At 41.5% G+C, this 22,736-nt stretch overlaps 1 protein-coding gene across 1 annotated transcript; it reads right to left on the reverse strand.

Annotated features, from left to right (window-relative positions):
• Positions 1–102: 102 nt before the first annotated feature.
• Positions 103–5,221, reverse strand: LOC115162623 (glucosamine 6-phosphate N-acetyltransferase). The gene is made up of 6 exons (XM_029714098.1): positions 5,029–5,221; positions 2,969–3,132; positions 2,533–2,595; positions 2,009–2,136; positions 1,721–1,782; positions 103–1,130 (listed from the first exon to the last, which is right to left on the reverse strand). Exons 1-6 carry the CDS (start codon positions 5,034–5,036, stop codon positions 983–985), a joined length of 573 nt encoding a protein of 190 aa, XP_029569958.1. The 5' UTR covers positions 5,037–5,221; the 3' UTR covers positions 103–982.
• Positions 5,222–22,736: the final 17,515 nt, after the last annotated feature.

A 22,736-nucleotide genomic window follows, 5' to 3' on the forward strand; every position in this document is an offset into this window, starting at 1 on the left:
ATTTTGCCAGTTTCTAGCATTCTTTGTCAATTTAACACATTTCAACACAATGCCCTCAAATATTATACATTAGGTTTTTGTATTTTGACCAACAAAGTAACAACCAGTGTAAAAATAATTTATTAGCATTTTACATAGAATAAATGTCCCCAGTTGTACAGCATAATTATGAAACTGAAAAAAACCTAAGGTTGAATAAATAAGCGTTCACTACAATTACCCATATCTTCATACCAAATGTAGCTATGTATTTTCTAGAACAGAATTCCCTCAAACCTATACATGATTTTACTTGTGTACAACTTGAACTTCCTGAGGTCTGCAATAGCCCATGTACCATTGATCACTAGTGAAAGCATATCGTAATTCTGTGCTGCCCAACAGGTTGCAAGCACAGTTAGTGTAAAGGGCACAAAGATCAGTCTTTTCCAATGAACAGAAAATACAATTTCAGTGGGTGATTGTCAAATTTCCCAAAATAAATATGCAGTACCTTAGCATAATCAATGTCCCAAATTTTCTGCCCTACATTAAGATATCAATCCAACAAAAATGATATCAAACCGTTACCAAATGGTCTTTGTTGTACGTGTGTCACTTGCCTTCGCATATCTCACATGTGGACCAGTCTGCAAATCTTAAATTGCAATTAACATATGTAAATATTAACTAAACCCTCTTAACACATACATTTATGAATCAAAAAACAGAAAAATATCTATAAAGCACAGAGAGCACTTTATTGCATGTGCAGAAGTCCCAAATTCCCGACTGGATTGACATTCCTTTGTTAAGAAGCTGGGGAAGCCAGAGACACAATGCCAAATCTCCCCCACGTGAGGTAGCTTTGTGACCAGAGGGACGGTGACTCTGACGGTGGGGAGACGACTTGAACGTTGGGGGATCCTAGGATGTTGAACCAATATGACAATGTCCTGGAACCAATTTCTTCAAGTCAAATCCCAGGGAGGGAGAACAACGCTCAATCAAAGAATCGACACTGCATGTAAGTCTCGTCTGATGCGGAGTAGCTAAACTTTGTGTAGAAGGCCACGTTCTTGGGTGCACATTCCAATGTTATTTTATAGCAATCTAGTTTTTTGCTGAGGAGAGTGAGGGTCGACACTAACCTGAAATTGGTGCGAGAAAACAAGAACCGTTAACGAAGAGTTTAACAAAGGACAATAGCCCACCTTGTTTTGAAGGACAAGTTGGCTAAAGCTACAACCTCACTGTGAAATGTAACGCCCATGTTAACCAGATAGTATTACAGAACAGGGGTTGGAAGAGAGGCAAGAACTACCAATTAAATCAAACTATATTTTGGTAATTTTTTTCATTAGTTTACTGTTCATATAGTCCCTAAATATTATGCACGTCAGCAGTCAAGTCATCATGATGGGGCGGCAGGTAGCCTCGTGGTTAGAGAGTTGGGCCAGTAACCGAAAGGTTGCTAGATCGAATCCCCGAGCTGACAAGATAAAAATCTTCGTTCTGCCCCTGAACAAGGCAGTTAACCCACTGTTCCTAGGCCGTCATTGTAAATAAGAATTTGTTCTTAACTAGTTAAATTTTTGAAAATGTGGCAAGTAACACTGCTTCTTGTCAATAGGATTTTCAAGAAGCAAACTGACTGCTGACATGCAAAACATTTTCAGACTCTCAACAGTGGAATTGTTGTTTGTGGATTTTTCCTTTAAGCTCAGTGGAGACTACTCACAGTTTCCCCAGCTGTTTTCCCCGGCACACGTCACTGACAACCACCTCCTCCACCCTTCCTCTCTGTGAATGAGACAAAATGTCAGACATTTAGAAGTCTTCAATGGGCTGAATAACTATGTGACAAACGTGTGGTGTTGAGCAAAATATCCCATTGTCATCAATGCAATGTTACATGTGTGTCTGTCACGATTCAGCCCGATAAGATTAGACCAAGTACATCAATCAAAAAGGAGTTGACGTAGATCCAGGGAGGGTTTAATGTGGATTGCTTGTTGGTAAACCCTACCTTTGCACAGGAATGAATGAATTTGTGCTCTGTGATCAATGTGGCCGTGGCAACAATCTGTCCCAGGTTTGTGTCCTCCACCACGATGACATAGTAGTCCCCAGTCTTTTTCATGTGTTCAAATTTCTCTATGAGAGAATATACAGGATCATTTTGGGTAGTGTGTGCATCTATATCTGATGGACAGGATATCATATGGCAAAAGGCTTATTGAGGACCTTTTTACTGAAGAATGTGCGTTTTCTATGATTGTGTATTGATATGATTGTGTATTGAAGGCTCATCTGTAAAAGAGACCTTGGTCTCAGCCTGACTCCCTGTCAAAATAAATGTTAAATAAAATAATAGTTCTTAGCAGTAAATGCTAGTATGGCTCTTCAGCATATAAATATATATTTTTTTATGTTTGTTTTAGGATTTACATACCATGCCGTTGATAAATCTGAATGTACATTCACTTTACAACATGTCAAAATCAACCAGTCAATGTGTATTGCCATACCTAGGCTTCGATTGGAACTTACTAATAAACTGCTCTGGCGTAACATCTCCTGCAGTTGTGAGCTGGGATAACACCTTGTAGAATCCTGTGTAGAAAAAAACAACATTGGAACTATTAGGAAACTTACATTCAACATTTTATTTTAGACAAAGAATAGAATGCACGACTGTTGAACCAGACAGGTCAGTCTCTTATTGTGAAAACACTGACTTTCAGGAATGCCACTATTGTAAAGGGACAAGTTAGTCAGTCTCTTATTGTTGTTCAGCTAAGTCAGTCTTATTATTTGGAATATGTCGGTCAGGGTCGTGCTCATAAGGGAACACTGTAGCAAAAGGTTTTGCAACGGAAAACTCAAATGACCGTTCCTGCTTCAGTCCGTTTTCTTCCGGTTGGTGCCGAATGCACACAACCCAGATAAAGCAGTGTGTTGTAGTGGCCCTTCCTTCCTTCCTTACCCCTGTTGAAGTCGGCTGTGCAGAGGGGCCTGAGGACCAGACCTTCCCCAGGCTGGGAGGGGGAGATTGGGGGAGAGAAGGACACGGTCTTGCTACTCCAGTCCAGCTCCTGGAGGAGAGCTGGCTCGAATAGTGGCGTCTCATCCAGCAGCATCCCACAGGCTCTGCACACACACACACGTTTAATGTTAGCAAAACTGTGACCTAAAGGTGTGGGAATAAAATGTATGTACTAATCAAATACTAACTGTATATAGTGTGTAAATCTCCGAGATTAGCTTAATATGTTTACTTTTGAAGTGACGAATTCAGTTCTGATGTACAGACAGTGGACTTTGACCGAGCAAATACGGTATAAAATAGTAATGAGGATCAAAATACTTTTAAACTGGATGAACTTGTCCCGATTGGTATTTTTAAATCACGGATGAATGATCTGGAGACTGATTCCCTGACCTGTCAATGTTTTTAACTTGCTGTTTTTGATTTTGTTATATTCTTTGTTAATTCTATGGTTTTTACTAGATTACTTGTAGTTTTTCATGTTGTTTGTCTGTAATTTTTGTAATGACTTGGCGCTGCCTATCTTGGCCAGGACGCTCTTGAAAAAGAGATTTTAAATCTCAATGAGCCCTTCCTGGTTAAATAAAGGTTAAAAAAAAAATATATATATATATATATATGAGTCTAAATTTGGGTTGAAAGACACTCAGGGCAGTTTCCAAAATGGTAGACAATGTCAGTGAGTGACTAACATTCAACTTGAGGAAATTGTATGAATCATTTAATGACACCATTCTCTCCTCTTGGTTTTGTCAGGTGAAATAACTCCTTATCTCCCATGTTCCATTTACTGGGATTGAATTACAACTGTATTGTGTTCAGGATATGTCCTCCTATACTCTCCTCCTATCCAGGACGTGTAACAGGAGTTGGACCTTCCCCACTATGTGGACACACTTGGGTGCAGCCATAGAACCAGAATTTAGGCCTACCGTCCACCTTTTGCCAAGTAAGGGAACTGACTGATGGTGGTCAAAGTCAATTGTCTTGCCTAGAATTGTTTCATAAACAGCAAAGGACTGGTCTAGTTATGGAAGTGTTATCTTTCCCTTGATGAATCTAGAAGAGTAAGGTTAGTTCATTGCTAGCAGTCTGTGGTAAAACGTACTTAAGTAGAAATACTTTAAAGTACTACTTAAGTCGTATCTGTACTTCACTATTTATATTTTTTACTTCACTACATTCATAAAGAAAATAATTGACTTCGTACTCCATCTATTTTTCCTGACACCCAAAAGTACTCGTTACATTTTGAATGCTTAGCAGGACTGGAAAATGGTCCAATGCAAGCACTTATCAAGAGAACATCCCTGGCCATCCCTACTGCCTCTGACCTGGTGGACTCACAAAGCACAAATACTTCATTTGTAAATGATGTCTGAGTGTTGATGTGTGCCCCTGGCCATCTGTAAATAAAACTAGAAAATGGTGTCCTCTGGTTTGCTTAACATATGGGATTTGAAATGATTTATACTTTTACTTTTGATACTTACGTATATTTAAAACCAAATATTTTACTTTTGCTCAAGTAGTACTTTACTGGGTGACTTTCACTTTTACTTGAGTCATTTTCTATTAAGGTATCTATACTTTTACTCAAGTATGACCATTGGGTACTTTTTACACCACTGCTAGCTGTCATAAAATGTTCACTATTATATATATATATATATATATATATGTATAAAAAACTTATGTCAAAGATATATATCTTTGCCATAAGTTTCCATAGTACCACAATCTTTTTCCTGACAAATGTTTTCCCTGACAAGCTAACGTTACAACTAGCTAGCGAGAGTAACTATCTTTCCGTTTTCTGACACTTGCTAACATGCCATCTCTTGCTAACATGTTTATTATAGCTAGGTAGTTAGCTAACCCTAAATTAATTAATCAGAGATCTACTGGCTAGCTAACGTTAGCTACACTTCACAACATTGCTCTTCAGCTATGCTAATGTAGCTAGCTAAATCAAGAACATATGTCAATGTACTTACGGTGACATCAATGTAAGGACACGTACAGATTAATAAATATCGGAATGAGATGAATGAATACTTGATCGATCTCCTTTTTCGAGTGTATCACTAGTTTACGTCATTGATCGAAACATAATATTTTTTCTTCCTCCTTCTTCTGATATCACTCCTATATGACGTGGCAGAGATGCTAGAGCCAGAGACGGAAGAGGAAGTGAGACATCCCACTCCGATTTTTTTCTGTTTCATTGGAAGGCAATGAACTCAGTAGACCAGACCAAGAGCCGTATGCAGCGCCTTCAGAAAATATTCACGCCTCTTGACTTATTCCACCTTTTGGTTGTGTTACAGCCTGAATTCAAAATTGATTAAATAGCTTATTTTTCTCACCCTTCTACACACAATAACCAAGTAAAAACATGTTTTTAGAAAACTTTGCAAATGTATTGAAAAGGAAAGAGCTAATTTACATAAGTATTGATACCCATGAGTCAGTAATTTCTAGAAGCAACTTTGGCAGCGACTACAGGCGTGAGTCTTTTTGGGTATGTCTCTAAGAGTTTTCCACACCTGGATTGTGCAACATTTGCCCATTATTATTTTCAAAATTCTTCAAGCGCTGTCAAATTCGTTGTTGATCATAGCTTGACACCATATTCAGGTCTTGCCATACATTTTCAAGTAGATTTAAGTCAACACTAACTTGGCCACTCAAGAACATTCAACGTCTTCTTCGTAAGCAACTCCAGTGCAGATTTGACTTGTGTTTTAGTTTATTGTCCTGCTGGAAGGTGAATTAATCTCCCAATGTCTAGAGGAAAGTAGACTGAACCAGGTTTTCCTCTAAGATTTTGCCTGTGCTTAGCTCCATTCAGTTTATCCTGAAAAACTCCCCAGTCCTTAACGTTTACAAGTATACCCATAACATTATGCAGCCCCACTATGCTTGAAAATATGGAGTGGTACTCAGTAATGTGTTGTATTGGATTTGTCCCAAACATAACACTTTGTATTCAGGACAAAAAGTGAATTGTTTTGCAACATTTTTGCAGTATTACTTTAGTGCCTTGTTGCAAACAGGATGCATTTTTTTGAATATTTTGTATTATGTACAGGCTTCCTTCTTTTCACTCTGTCAATTAGTTTAGCATTGTGGAGTAACTACTATAATGTTATTGATCCATCCTCAGTTTTCTCCTATCACAGCCATTAAATTATGTAACTGTTTTAAAGTCAACATTGGCCTCATGGTGAAAACCCTGAGCGGTTCCTTCCTCTCCAGCAACTGAGTTAGGAAGGACACCTGTATCTTTGTATTGACTGGGTGTATTGATACACCATCCAAACTGAAATTAAGAACTTCACAATGCTCAAAGGGATATTCAATGTCTGCTTTTGTTTACCAAAATGTGCCCACCCTTCTTTGCGAGGCATTTTAAAACCTCCCTGGTCTTTGTGGGTGAATCTGTGTTTGAAATGCACAGCTCGACTGAGGGACCTTACAGATAATTGTATGTGTGGGGTACAGAGATGACATATTAATTTAAAAATCATGTTAAACACCATTATTCCTTGCAATTTATGTGACTTGTTAAGCAAATCTTTTCCACAACAAAATGTGGAAAAGGTCAAGGGGTGTGAATACTTTCTGAAGTAGTAGGGCCAGGTTTTAGACTAGCTGCCATGTTTGCACCGTTATTCTTAACATTTTGGTGATGTAACAATACGAGAGCACCTCCGACAATTCCCCTATGAAATTACCGCTGTAAACGAGCAGAAAAGAGTTGCAAATTTAACAGATGTTTTTATTGATTAGCATTTGGGATAATGTGTATCCAAGTCTGTACTATGTTGTGTTGTCAACAAATTGCATATCTGCTTTCACTGGACATCTTCATAGGTTTTGAAAACTACCTGAAATAATCAGCACAACAAAGGGTCAATTATCACATAGTAACGGCTATGGAGGAGAAAGTGGCACTCTAAATGTTCTGACAGAAACCGCAATGGCCCAACTCTCTATATACAGTGCCTTCAGAAAGTATTCAGACACCTTGACTTTTTCCACATACAGCCTTATTCTAAAATGGATTAAATAAAAACATTTCCTCTGAAATCTACTCACAATACCCCATTATGACAAAGCGAAAACAGGTTCTTAGAAATATTTGCCCAAAAATTTAAAAAAACAAAATACCTTATTTACGTAGTAAGTGTTCACACCCTTTGCTATGAGACTTGAAATTGAGCTCAGGTGCATCCTGTTTCCGTTGATCATCCTTGAGATGTTTCTACAACTTGATTGGAGTCCACCTGTAGTAAATTGAAATGATTGGACATGATTTGGAAAGGCACACACACCTGTTTATATAAGGTCCCAAAGTTGACAGTGCATGTCAGAGCAAAGACCAAGTCAATTGTCCGAAGAGCTCCGAGACAGGATTGTGTCGAGGCACAGATCTGGGCAAGGGTGCCAAAGAAATTCAGCAGTACTGACGGTCCCCAAGAACAAAGTGGCCTCCATCATTCTTAAACGGAATAAGTTTGGAACCACCAAGACTCTGCCTAGAGCTGACCACCCGACCAAACTAGGCAATCGGGGGAGAAGTGCCTTGGTCAGGGAGGTGACCAAGAACCCGAAGGTCACTCTGATAGAGTTCTAGAGTTCCTCTGTGGAGATGGGAGAACCTTCCAGAAGGACAAGCATCTCTGCAGCACTCCACCAATCAGGCCTTTATGGTAGAGTGGCCAGACGGAAGCCACTCCTCAGTAAAAAGGCACATTTCAGCCCGCTTGGAGTTTGCCAAAAGGCACCTAAAGACTCTCAGACCATGAGAAACAAGATTCTCTGGTCTAATGAAACCAAGATGGAACTCTTTGGCCTGAATGCCAAGCGTCACATCTGGAGGAAACATGGCACCATCCCTACGGTGAAGCATGGTGGTGGCAGCATCATGCTGTGGGGATGTTTTTCAGCGGTAGGGACTGGGAAACTAGCCAGAATTGAGGGAAACATGAACAGAGCAAAGTACAGACAGATACTTGATGAAAACCTGCTCCAGATCGCTCAGGACCTCAGACTGGGGCAAAGGTTCACATTACAACAGGACAATGACCCTAAGCACACAGCAAGACAACGCAGGAGTGGCTTCGGGACAAGTCTCTGAATGTCCTTGAGTGGCCCAGCCAGAGCCCAGACTTGAACCTGATCGAACATCTCTGGAGAGACCTGAAAATAGCTTGGCAGCAACGCTCCCCATCCAACCTGACAGAGCTTGAGAGAGTCTGCAGAGAAAAATGGGAGAAACTCCCCAAATACAGGTCTGCCAAGCTTGTAGCGTCATACCCAAGAAGACTCAATGCTGTAATCGCTGCCAAAGGTGCTTCAACAAAGTACTGAGTAAAGGGTCTGTATACTTACACTACCGGTCAAAAGTTTTAGAACACCTACTCATTCAAGTGTATTTCTTTATTTGTACTATTTTCTACATTGTAGAATAATAGTGAAGACATCCAAAACTATGAAATAACACATATGGAATCATGTATTAACCAAATACGTGTTAAACAAATCAAAATATATTTTATATTTGAGATTCTTCAACTAGCCACCCTTTGCCTTGATGACAGCTTTGCGCACACTTGGCATTCTCTCAACCAGCACCACCAACAGTAGGCCTAAATTATGAGGGGAAAATGGAGCAAATTATTAGGGTGAGGCACATGGGCTACTAACAGCTTACTACACAACATACACTAAGTATTACTTTCTTAGCTACAGTGTATCTCTCTCCCTGGCATATTACAATTTATGCAGCAGTATACAAGACATCTTGTTGTGCTGTGCTCACTTGAACAGAGAGGTGGCGCGGTGGTACTTCGTGGTAAAATTGATCATCAAACCTTGTCATCAAAGTCTAGCATTCTCTGGATTTATGGTGCTTTCAAGACAACTAGGAACTCAGAAAAAAACAAGGTTGAATCATGACCTCAGTGAACTTCAGTTTGGAGCTCTAGGAAGAGGCCCGAGTTCCCGACTTGGAATTCCGAGTTGGATGACCGTTCAAAACGTATTTTCTCAGGCGGAGCTAGTTTTCTTCAAAGTTCCCAGTTGTCTTGAACTCACTGAAGTCAGATTTCCCAGTTCCGAGTTTCCAGTTGTTTCGAACGCGGCAGAAGTCATGCTGGATTGACAGCATGTCCAATGTTGAATGTTTATCCTTTTAAAGGTTGGAAAAGAGACCCTGAAACCCTGACTTGGACCATACATCCACTCCACTGTATGGCAGGCTAGTGATTGTTTTGCTATGCTTGCAGTTAGTTAGCCACTGATTCTTTCCAAACCACTCATTCTTGTGTAATGTTTATGTCCAATGGCCGATGAGCACCGATACGTTTTACCTATAATTTCTCTTCATATGACAAGGATTGAAAAGGATTTGCCAGTAGATTGTCGATTTGATTCATAGTGATGACTGCTAGCTTAGATTCTGAACGTATGATGTTGACATGGTCAGTCCAATCAAAGCCACAGTACATATAACATGATTTGACATCATTTTATCTGTGGTCAATGACCTTGAGCATTCTTGGATGGGCCCTTAAATAATATATATATTTTATTTTACATATATTTACACCATTTTAAAGACAAGACTCTCGTTAATCTAACCACACTGTCCGATTTCAAAAAGGCTTTACAACGAAAGCAAAACATTAGATTATTTCAGCAGAGTACCCAGCCAGAAATAATCAGACACCCATTTTTCAAGCTAGCATATAATGTCACATAAACCCAAACCACAGCTAAATGCAGCACTAACCTTTGATGATCTTCATCAGATGACAATCCTAGGACATTATGTTATACAATACATGCATGTTTTGTTCAATCAAGTTCATATTTATATAAAAAAAACAGCTTTTTACATTAGCATGTGACGCTCAGAACTAGCATACCCACCGCAAACTTCCGGTGAATTTACTAAATTACTCACGATAAACGTTCACAAAAAAACAGAACAATTATTTTAAGAATTATAGATACAGAACTCCTTTATGCAATCGCTATGTCCGATTTTAAAATAGCTTTTCGGTGAAAGCACATTTTGCAATATTCTGAGTAGATAGCCCAGCCATCACGGCTAGCTGGTTTTGGTGACATATATGCTTGCTTTGAAAATGGCTGTGTGATTATTTTTGGCAGGGTACTCTCCTGACAATCTAATGTTTTGCTTTTGCTGTAAAGCCTTTTTGAAATCGGACAATGTGGTTAGATTAACGAGAGTGTTGTCTTTAAAATGGTGTAAAATAGTCATATGTTTGAAAAATTGAAGTTTAGCATTTATGAGGTATTTGTATTTCACTGGCTGTTGACTAGGTGGGACGCTTGCCCAGGGAGGTTAAGGTCACAGTTATGAAAACATAGGACACTAAAGAGGCCTTTCTACTGACTCTGAAAAACACCAAAAGAAAGATGCCCAGGGTCCCTGCTCATCTGCGGAACGTGCCTTAGGCATTCTGGAGGCATGAGGACTGCAAATGTGGCCAGGGCAATAAATTGCAATGTCTGTACTGTGAGACGCCTAAGGCAGCGCTACAGGGAGACAGGACGGACAGCTGATCATCCTCCACTGTTCCCCCATGTTTGTTTGTGAGTGATTGTTTGTTTGTAATACGGTCCGTTATTGTGGGCTCGAATTATTGCGTTGTATTTGTGAATATTTGAGTAAATTACGTTTATTACTCATATCTGCTGTCCTGCGCCTGACTCCTCTACACCAGCTACACACAGGCAATATTACAATTTTGAAAGAAAACAAATACAGTTTGTGATCCCAGGTCTTTCTCTCAATATACAGTATGGTCTTACACTAATTTAAAGTCATTGAGGATAGCACGAAAACGTCAGATGGTGTCAAAGCCCATTGTGGTTCTCCTTTGTGAGAGCAAGCAGGACACGACAGGTGTTGTCCGGTACATTCGGCCACCCCAGCTAATAGAGAAGCCCTGCTGAGACATTGAAGCCAATCACAGGTATGACATTCCTGGGTTCAAACACAGGCCTATTGAATTCCAGGAAATACATTCTAGGAAGCAAAGGAAATAACATCTTGTTTGTGTGATAGTGTCTGCCATTGGAACGTTGTCACATTCTTAGCTGCACAATAAACTGGTGAACTGTAAAGCAAGTGAAGTGAAGTGCAACGCAAGAGTGAGGAATTCACTGAATGACACCAACCACTCCACAATCAATCTCTTGAACAGAACACCATCCCTAAAAAAAATGGTGTATTATTAGACAAGACACTGCTCTAACAATGACTCATCATGCACAGTCATCCTAACCATATGTCAAGAGAATTTTCAATCCCAATGATAATAACTAACAAGCAATAAGCTTTGACTAATCCCCAAGGTTTGTAAGACACTGGGTTAATAATAATAATTAGGCAAAGACTCAGCTTCTGCAAAAGGTTCGTACAGTTTATTCAGAGAACGTTCTGAAGTCCATAATACAGAGACATCCATTTTATAGTTCACTCCTTCCTTACGCACATACATCCACACAAACAGTAGATATCCTACGCACATACATACACATGAACAGTAGGTGAGTTGTATCCCTCCCCAGAGTTCTCACCACTGTTTATCACTACCCAGCACAGTCCGTTCCATTCCCCAGAGATTAGAGAAACCTTGAGAAGTACTTCCTGTCCTATCATAAGTCTCTCAGAGTTCGAGTCAAACAGTTTTAATTGTTCTCGGTATTTTCTTAGACACACACACACACACACACACACACACACACACACACACACACACACACACACACTTCTCTTCCTCACAGGTCTCTACTGAACCTTATGGGACTTACGTTTAGTACTTTAATTATTCATTATACATGCTACATAAACTAATAATCACTAATAGTTAGGTTTCAGGGTAGAATTATTTAATCATTACATTTAACAGCTTTCCCTGTAGCTCAGTTGGTAGAGCATGGTGTTTGCAATGCCAGGGTTGTGGGTTTGATTCCCACGGGGGGCAGCACAGAATTTTTTTAAATAAAATTGTATGAAATGTATGCATTCACTACTGTAAGTCGCTCTGGATAAAAGCGTCTGCTAAATGACTAAAATGTAAAATGTAATTTAAACATATAAATCCCTTATCACCATAGCATTATAATGACTCCTAACAACTAACAGGGCATCATGTCAGTCTGACCATTTATGCCGTAACACTATCAAGAGCATCTTGGTTGCCACAGCAGTGGCTGCAGTTTGGCCCCTGCTGTGATAGAGCAAAGAGAGAGAGAGGGATGCAGAGAGAGAGAGCTGAGCCAAGATCAATGGAGCCAGAGACTTCCTCTCTGATTCAATTTAGCTCTCAGTGCAATTCACAAGGCAAGGCCAAACACTGCCTATCCCCTACTGCCTCCCTCTCACTCCTTCTCCCCATTGCCTCATGAATGGCAGCCCAGTGATAACGTCGCCACACAGAGTAGTAGTGTATGTGAATTGTGAATGGAAAGGTACGTTAGGGACTGTGGTTAAAACAGACATGCCTGATTCTGCAACATTTTACAGGTTTACTTTACCCACATAATGCATTATTATGTGGTTATAATGCATTGTAAGAATTTTCACAAGTATGCATTATAATGTGATTTTATCATCTCATAATGATCATGACTAAATAATAGCCAACTAAAGTCTTTAAAATTTGCTACAACTAATTATTAGACAGGAGGGAGGTGTTAGACAACTTCAGAAGAGGCAAAAGCTAAAGGCTCATGAAATAAAGCCGCTTATAAATCCCTCCCTCCCCATTCATCTACTCAGGCACATCAATTATTTATAGAGGTTGTTGTTAGTTGTGCTGTTCATCAGAATCAGATCGATTCCACTGTAATATGGGAGCCCCTCTGTCCCTGGTCTGGTCCCTGTGCTGCACTGCTATGATGAACTGTGCCCACTAATGGACCAAACCTGGCCTGCTGAGGAGTGACGGACTCCATCCTAGCTGGAGGGGTGCTCTCATCTTATCTACGAACATAGACAGGGCTCTAACTCCTCTAGCTCCACAATGAAATAGGGTGCAGGCCAGGCAACAGGCTGTTAGCCAGCCTGCCAGCTTAGTGGAGTCTGCCACTAGCACAGTTAGCGTAGTCAGCTCAGCTTTCCCCATTGAGACCGTGTCTGTGCCTCGATCTAGATTGGGCAAAATTAAAAATGGCGGTGTTCGCTTCAGTAATCTTACTAGTATAAAGACCTCCTCCATTCCTGCCATTATTGAAAGAGATTGTGATACTTCACATCTCAAAATTGGGTTACTTAATGTTAGATCCCTCACTTCCAAGGCAGTTATAGTCAATGAACTAATCACTGATCATAATCTTGATGTGATTGGCCTGACTGAAACATGGCTTAAGCCTGATGAATTTACTGTGTTAAATGAGGCCTCACCCCCTGGTTACACTAGTGACCATACCCCCCGTGCATCCGGCAAAGGCGGAGGTGTTGCTAACATTTACGATAGCAAATTTCAATTTACAAAAAAAAAAACAATGACGTTTTCGTCTTTTGAGCTTCTAGTCATGAAATCTATGCAGCCTACTCAATCACTTTTTATAGCTACTGTTTACAGGCCTCCTGGGCCATATGCAGTGTTCCTTACTGAGTTCCCTGAATTCCTATCGGATCTTGTAGTCATAGCAGATAATATTCTAATTTTTGGTGACTTTAACATTCACATGGAAAAGTCCACAGACCCACTCCAAAAGGCTTTCGGAGCCATCATCGACTCAGTGGGTTTTGTCCAACATGTCTCTGGACCTACTCACTGCCACAGTCATACTCTGGACCTAGTTTTGTCCCATGGAATAAATGTTGTGGATCTTAATGTTTTTCCTCATAATCCTGGATTATCGGACCACCATTTTATTGCGTTTACAATTGCAACAAATAATCTGCTCAGACCCCAACCAAGGAAGATTAAAAGTCGTGCTATAAATTCTCAGACAACCCAAAGATTCCTTGATGCCCTTCCAGACTCCCTCTGCCTACCCAAGGACGTCAGAGGACAAGAATCAATTAACCACCTAACCGAGGAACTCAATTTAACCTTGCGCAATACCCTAGATGCAGTTGCACCCCTAAAAATTAAAAACATCTGTCATAAGAAACTAGCTCCCTGGTATACAGAAAATACACGAGCTCTGAAGCAAGCTTCCAGAAAATTGGAACGGAAATGGCGCCACACTAAACTGGAAGTCTTCCGACTAGCTTGGAAAGACAGTACCGTGCAGTATCGAAGAGCCCTCACTGCTGCACGATCATCCTATTTTTCCAACTTAATTGACGAAAATAAGAACAATCCGAAATTTCTTTTTGACACTGTTGCAAAGCTAACTAAAAAGCAGCATTCGCAAATGGAGGATGGCTTTCACTTCAGCAGTAATAAATTTATGAACTTCTTTGAGGAAAAGATCATGATCATTAGAAAGCAAATTACGGACTCCTCTTTAAATCTGGGTATTCCTCCAGGGCTCCATTGTCCTGAGTCTGCACAACTCTGCCAGGACCTAGGATCAAGGGAGATACTAAAGTGTTTTAGTACTATATCTCTTGACATAATGATGAAAATAATCATGGCCTCCAAACCCTCAAGCTGCATACTGGACCCTATTCCAACTAAACTACTGAAAGAGCTGCTTCCTGTGCTTGGCCCTCCTATGTTGAACATAATAAACGGCTCTCTATCCACCGGATGTGCACCAAGCTCACTAAAAGTGGCAGTAATAAAGCCTCTCTTGAAAAAGCCTCTCTTGACCCAGAAATTATAAAAAACTAATCGGCCTATATCGAATCTTCCATTCCTCTCAAAAATTTTAGAAAAAGTTGTTGCGCAGCAACTCACTGCCTTCCTGAAGACAAACAATGTATACGAAACGCTTCAGTCTGGTTTTAGACCCCATCATAGCACTGAGACTGCACTTGTGAAGGTGGTAAATGACCTTTTAATGACGTCAGACCGAGTCCCTGCATCTGTCCTCATGCTCCTAGATCTTAGTGCCGCTTTTGATACCATCGATCACCACATTCTTTTGGAGAGATTGGAAACCCAAATTGGTCTACATGGACAAGTTCTGGCCTGGTTTAGATCTTATCTGTCGGAAAGATATCAGTTTGTCTCTGTGAATGGTTCGTCCTCTGACAAATCAATTGTAAATTTCGGTGTTCCTCAAGGTTCCGTTCTAGGACCACTATTGTTTTCACTATATATTTTACCTCTTGGGGATGTCATTCGAAAACATAATGTTAAATTTCACTGCTATGCGGACGACACACAGCTGTACATTTCAATGAAACATGGTGAAGCCCCAAAATTGCCCTCGCTAGAAGCCTGTGTTTCAGACATAAGGAAGTGGATGGCTGCAAATTTTCTACTTTTAAACTCGGACAAAACAGAGATGCTTGTCCTAGGTCCCAAGAAACTAAGAGATCTTCTGTTGAATCTGACAATTAATCTGGATGGTTGTACAGTCGTCTCAAATAAAACTGTGAAGGACCTCGGCGTTACTCTGGACCCTGATCTCTCTTTTGAAAAACATATCAAGACTGCTTCAAGGACAGCTTTTTTCCATCTACGTAACATTGCAAAAATCAGAAACTTTCTGTCCAAAAATGACACAGAAAAATTAATCCATGCTTTTGTTACTTCTAGGCTCGACTACTGCAATGCTCTACTTTCCGGCTACCCGGATAAAGCACTAAACAAACTTCAGTTAGTGCTAAATACGGCTGCTAGAATCCTGACTAGAACCAAAAAATTTGATCATATTACTCCAGTGCTAGCCTCCCTACACTGGCTTCCTGTTAAGGCAAGGGCTGATTTCAAGGTTTTACTGCTAACCTACAAAGCATTACATGGGCTTGCTCCTACCTATCTTTCCGATTTGGTCCTGCCGTACATACCTACACGTACGCTACGGTCACAAGACGCAGGCCTCCTAATTGTCCCTAGAATTTCTAAGCAAACGGCTGGAGGTAGGGCTTTCTCCTATAGAGCTCCATTTTTATGGAATGGTCTGCCTACCCATGTGAGAGACGCAGACTCAGTCAACCTTTAAGTCTTTACTGAAGACTTATCTCTTCAGTAGGTCCTATGATTAAGTATAGTCTGGCCCAGGAGTGTGAAGGTGAACGGAAAGGCTGGAGCAACGAACCGCCCTTGCTGTCTCTGCCTTGTCGGTTCCCCTCTTCCCACTGGGATTCTCTGCCTCTAACCCTTTTACAGGGGCTGAGTCACTGACTTACTGGTGTTCTTCCATGCCGTCCATGGGAGGGGTCCGTCACTTGAGTAGGTTGAGCCACTGACGTGGTCTTCCTGTCTGGGTTGGCGCCCCCCCCCCTTGGGTTGTGCCGTGGCGGAGATCTTTGTGGGCTATACTCGGCCTTGTCTTCGGACGGTAAGTTGGTGGTTGTAGATATCCCTCTAGTGGTGTGGGGGCTGTGCTTTGGCAAAGTGGGTGGGGTTATATCCTGCCTGTTTGGCCCTGTCCGGGGGTATCATCGGATGGGGCCACAGTGTCTTCTGATCCCTCCTGTCTCAGCCTCCAGTATTTATGCTGCAGTAGTTTATGTGTCGGGGGGCTAGGGTCAGTCTGTTACATCTGGAGTATTCTCTTGTCTTATCCGGTGTCCTGTGTGAATGTAAATATGCTCCCTCTAATTCTCTCTTCTCTCTTTCTTTCTTTCTCTCGGAGGACCTGAGCCCTAGGACCATGCCTCAGGACTACCTGGCATGATGACTCCTTGCTGTCCCCAGTCCACCTGGCCATGCTGCTGCTCCAGTTTCAACTGTTCTGCCTGCGGCTACGGAACCCTGACCTGTTCACCGGACGTGCTTGTTGCACCCTCGACAATTACTATGATTATTATTATTTGACCATGCTGGTCATTTACGAACATTTTAACATCTTGACCATGTTCTGTTATAATATCCACCCGGCACAGCCAGAAGAGGACTGGCCACCCCTCATAACCTGGTTCCTCTCTAGGTTTCTTCCTAGGTTTTTGGCCTTTCTCAGGAGTTTTTCCTAGGGAGTTTTTCCCAGCCACCGTGCTTCTTTCACATGCATTGCTTGCTGTTTGGGGTTTTAGGCTGGGTTTCTGTACAGCACTTTGAGATTTCAGCTGATGTACGAAGGGCTATATAAATAAATTTGATTTGATTTGATTTGATTAATGGGCATACTGGGTTTCCACTTTCCAAACACTTCCTGAGCAAAGCTATTGTATCCTGGTGAGATGAGGAGAAACGGCTGTGTTTTACACGCCTGGCAAATTGCAATAACACTTACGCTGATTCACACTAGTGGAAAGTGGATATGTAATTTCATTATTCTGTTTACCCATTGTTTTATGTATCCAGGAAATGGTGCACTGCAAAAATGTTTAGACATACTATAGTGCCTTTTCAGTCTGGGACCCCCAAGCCATATGATAGAAACATGATGCAGTAACATTCTGCAGTACAATATGTTTATTCCTCTCTTTCTTTCATCTATCAAACACATTTTAATGCATGCTGTCAATTAAAATATAGTTAATGTCCTCATGGTTCGTGTTACTAGAATCAATCCAAACATTTTGATCAAATTATTATTCATTTTTTTGAGACATGGCAGACCTTTTGAGACTGTCGAAGAATCGTGACACAGGCAGCGTATTAAGAACAGAGCGATAGACATTCTCAAATTCCTTGACAATGACACGACCTATATCGGCATTTTGTCATGTTCTATTATGTTCATCGCTTCCTGTTTCATTCACAGGGTCTTCCCGCTCTGCCACATCCCCCGTTGTGTTGATCTCCCGTGTCACCTTGATGGAGCTTGTGTATGTGTGTGTGTGCCTGTCTATGTTTCATGATTAACTACTCATGGTGTAATTGTGATAACATACAGGAAGTCAAGTCCTTTTGTTCACCCGACCTACAATACCTCACAATCAAATGCCGACCGTATTACCTCCCAAGATAATTCTTTTAGGTTATAATCACAACCGTGTATATTCCCCCTCAAGCCAATACCACGACGGCACTCAAAGAACTTCACTGGATTTATGCAAACTGCAACCACATATCCTGAGGCCGCATTTACTGTAGTTGGGGATTTTAACAAAGCAAATTTGAGAAAAACGCTACCTAAGTTCTATCAACACATTGACTGTAGTACTCGCGCAGCTAAAACACTCGACCACTGCTACTACAAGGCCCTCCCGTCGGCAAATCTGATCACGACTCTATTTTGCTCCTCCCTTCTTACAGGCAGAAACTCAAACAGGAAGTACCTGTGCTAAGGACTATTCAATGCTGGTCTGACCAATCGGAATCCACGCTTCAAGATTGTTTTGATCATGCGGACTGGGATATGTTCCGGGTAGCCTCCGAGAATAACATTGACGAATACACTGATACGGCGACTGAGTTTATCAGGAAGTGTATAGGAGATGTTGTAACCACTGACTATTAAAACCTACCCTAACCAGAAACCGTGGATGGATGGCAGCATTCACGCAAAACTGAAAGAGCTTTTAACCATGGCAAGGTGACTGGGAATATGGCCGAATACAAACAGTGTATTTATTCCTTCCTTAAGGCAATCAAACAGGCAAAACGTCAGTATAGAGATTCAATTCAATGGCTCAGACACGAGACGTATGTGGCAAGGTCCACAGACAATCATGGACAACAAAAGGAAACCAGCCACGTTGCGGTCACCAACATCTTGCTTCTGGACAAGCTAAACACATTCTTCGCCGCTTTGAGGATAACACAGTGCCACCGATGTGGCCCTCTACCAAGGACTATGGGCTCTCCTTCTCTGTGGCCGACGTGAGTAAAACATTTAAGACTGTTAACCCTCGCAAGACTACCGGCCCAGACGGCATCCCTAGCCGCGTCCTCACAGCATGTGCAGACCAGATGGCTGGAGTGTTTACGGACATATTCAATCTTTCCCTATCCCAGTCTGCTGTCCCCACATGCTTCAAGATGTCCACCATTGTTCCTGTTCCTAAGAAAGCAAAGGTAACTGAACTAAATGACTATCGCCCCGTAGCACTCACTTCTGTCATCATGATGTGCTTTGAGATACTAGTCAAGGATCATATCACCTCTACCTTACCTGACACCCTAGACACACTTCAATTTGCTTACCGCCCCAATAGATCCACAGACGATGCAATCGCCATCGTACTGCACACTTCCCTATCCCATCTGGACAAGAGGAATACCTATGTAAGAATGCTGTTAATTGACTACAGCTCAGCATTCAACACCGTAGTACTCTCCAAGCTCATCATTAAGCTCGAGGCCCTGGGTCTGAACCCCGCCCTGTGCAACTGGGTCCCGGACTTCCTGACGGGCTGCCCCCAGGTGGTGAAGGTAGGAAACAACATCTCCACCCCACAAGGGTGCGTGCTCAGCGCCCTTCTGTACTCCCTGTTCACCCATGACTGCGTGGCCATGCACGCCTCCAACTTAATCATCAAGTTTGCAGACGACACAACAGTAGTAGGCTTGATTACCAACAACAATGAGACAGCCAACAGGTAGAAGGTGAGGGCACTCGGAGTGTGGTGTCAGGAAAACAACCTCTCACCCAACGTCAACAAAACAAAGGAGTTGATCGTGGACTTCAGGAATTAGCAGAGGGAGCACCCCCTAATCCACATCAACGGGACCACAGTGGAGAAGGTGGAAAGCTTCAAGTTCCTCGGCGTACACATCACTGACAAACTGAAATGGTCCACCCACAGACCGTGTGGTGAAGACGGTGCAACAGCGCCTCTTCAACCTCAGGAGACTGAAGAAATTTGTCTTGGCACCTAAAACCCTCAAACTTTACAGATGCACAATTGAGAGCATCCGGTCAGGCTGCATCACCACCTGGTACGGCAACTGCACCGCCCGCAACCGCAGGGCTCTCCAGAGGGTGGTGCAGTCTGCCCAACGCATCACAGGGGGCAAACTACCTGCCCTCCAGGACACCTACAGCACCCGATGTCACAGGAAGGCCAAAAAGCTCATCAAGGACAACAACCACCCGAGCCACTGTCTGTTCACCCCACTATTTGTATTTGCCAAGGCAGCAGCTACTCTTCCTGGGGTCCAAACACACCAAAGCACCCACATTACGTATATAACAAAATATAAAACAGTGAACTGTGTTTGTACTGAATGAGCTAAAGATAAAACAGTACATCACATAACATCCCTACAGCACCACATATCATCAACACAAAATGTTCAATACCACCATACAACAATATCACAATGTGTGCGTATGCATGTGTCTGTACCTTTGTGTGTGCCTTTTCACAGTTCCCGTTGTTCCATGAGGTGTATTTTTAACTGCTTTTTAAATTCTGCTATCATCAAGAAGGCGAGGTCAGTACAGGTGCATTAAAGCTGGGACCGAGAGACTGAAAACAGCTTCTGTCAAATAGCCATCACTAGCACATTAGAGGCTGCTGCCTATATATATAGACATGAAATCATCATTGGCTACTTTAATAAATGGAACACTAGTCACTTTAATAACGTTTACACATTTGTCATTACTCATCTCATATGTATATACTGTATTCTATTCTACTGTATCTTAGTCTATGCCGCTCTGACATGGCTCATCCATAAATTTATATATTCTTAATTCCATTCCTTTACTTAGATTTGTGTGTATTGTTCTGAAATTGTTATATTACTTGTTAGATATTACTGCACTGTTGGAGATACTGTAGAAACACAACCATTTCGCTACACCCACAATAACATCTGCTGAACACGTGTATGTGACAAATAAAATGTGATTTGATTTGAGTGTACCTGTGTGCTTGTGTGTGTATAACTGGGGATGTAGTGTGTGGTTCATGCAACACCGGTAGTGCTGCTACCCCCACACTATTGAGCTGTTTCAATTGATGGGAGTCAGTACAGAGGACTAAAAGTCAAGCCTTTCCTTCAGTGGGAGGGGTGGAGGAGAACAAATATTTCAGAGGAAACGGGTGGTAAAGGTTGTATGGGTGCGGTTAAGGGTGTGCGAGTCTGATGTCGCTATGAATGGTATCAAAATATAATGCTAAAATAAAACCTTTAACTTGACAAATGCCAGGCATCCTCATGATTGAATGAACTGCTGTGAAAAGACTACCAGGGAATAGCATCATATTCAACAGACTTCCTGAAATGGGACAAAAAGGATACGTGTCATGGCCATATAAGGAGGACACATGAGGAAGGAGAGGAGTCATCCTAGTAGTTCATCAATCGTCACTGATCATTTGACTCAGTAACCAACTACTAACTGGTTTGATTACTCCTTTGCTCGGTTGGTAGTCGACTGAAATCTACGCCCCCAGTGCGTAATTAATTGAACATTTTTTACTACTTGAAGAGATGTATTACTCTGTGGACTTCATAACGACGCTCATCAAATATTAAGCTGCTGTTTCATAGCAGGAGTGTCACACACACACACACACACACACACACTTCAGTATTTTGGATACGCAATGGTTCCACTTTAATGAATAATACATACAGTACAATATGTCATCCTCTGCTTAATAGGCAGGACCTCTTGTTAAACATGGACATGACATCACCTCATTAATGACAAAGGAGGGGCACTTATTGTATTAGTCCCGTTTAACCCTTTAAGTCCAGCAGGATGTCCAGACTTCAAATGCTTCTTTGATATCTTATACCACAAGTTTCGTAGAATAACAGTGGGAAAACTGGGAATGTCATATGGATCACATGCACAGACCTACATTCAAATACTATTGAAATCTTTCAAATACTTGCAAACGCTAAAATACTCAAATCTGACTGTTTGCTTTAGCCTTCCTGGAGTGCCAGATGGGCAGTGTTTGCCGTTTTGAGACTTTTGTATTGGTTCCATTGCAACAGGCAAGCTTAATCAAGCACAGATAAGGTATTTGAAATGTTTTCAGATAGTATATGAACCCAAGTCTGTGTAGTATCAGAGGTTTCTATGTCAAAATGAGTTGTTTCCTAACTTGGAGCCAGTCGAAGATCGCCTGGAAGCAGACAAACCTGTCGGAAGACTCTTATTGATTGCATCGAGCACTTGATTTATTGATTGAACAATCTAAAAGCCGGGCCGTTTCCTGTCTAACTAGGTTGAAAGGATAAACAGACAGAGGCTATCATTGTTGCCTAATTATCTCGAGGATGTCGTTAATGTGTGGGTGGGCTTACCATCAGGTGGCATTGAGAACAATATAGGCCTACAGTAATTTCTTTAAAAAGGTAATTATTGATATTTTTTATATTTAACTAGGCAAGTCAGTTAAGAACAAATTCGTATTTACAATGACGGCCTACACTGGCCGAACCCGGACGACGCTGGGCCAATTGTGCGCCGCCCTATAATGAATGAGTGTCAGTTTATTTAAATGATCATTAAAGCGATTCTAAGATCCCAGATTGGACCTTTAAATATAATGGTCTACATAGGCCTAATGCACACAGGCTCTGCTTTCTGAAATAAATGGGCTAGATTAATCAAATTCAAGGCAAAATTCAATCCCTTAAAAATATCATCAGAGGTGTCGGGTAGGAAATATAGGACTATCAAGTAAAATAATAGCATATTGGTTGTGCGTCTTTACACGTATGCGCTGTAG

Source organism: Salmo trutta, chromosome 25 (genome assembly GCF_901001165.1).
Source record: "Salmo trutta chromosome 25, fSalTru1.1, whole genome shotgun sequence".
Lineage (NCBI taxonomy): Eukaryota > Metazoa > Chordata > Actinopteri > Salmoniformes > Salmonidae > Salmo > Salmo trutta.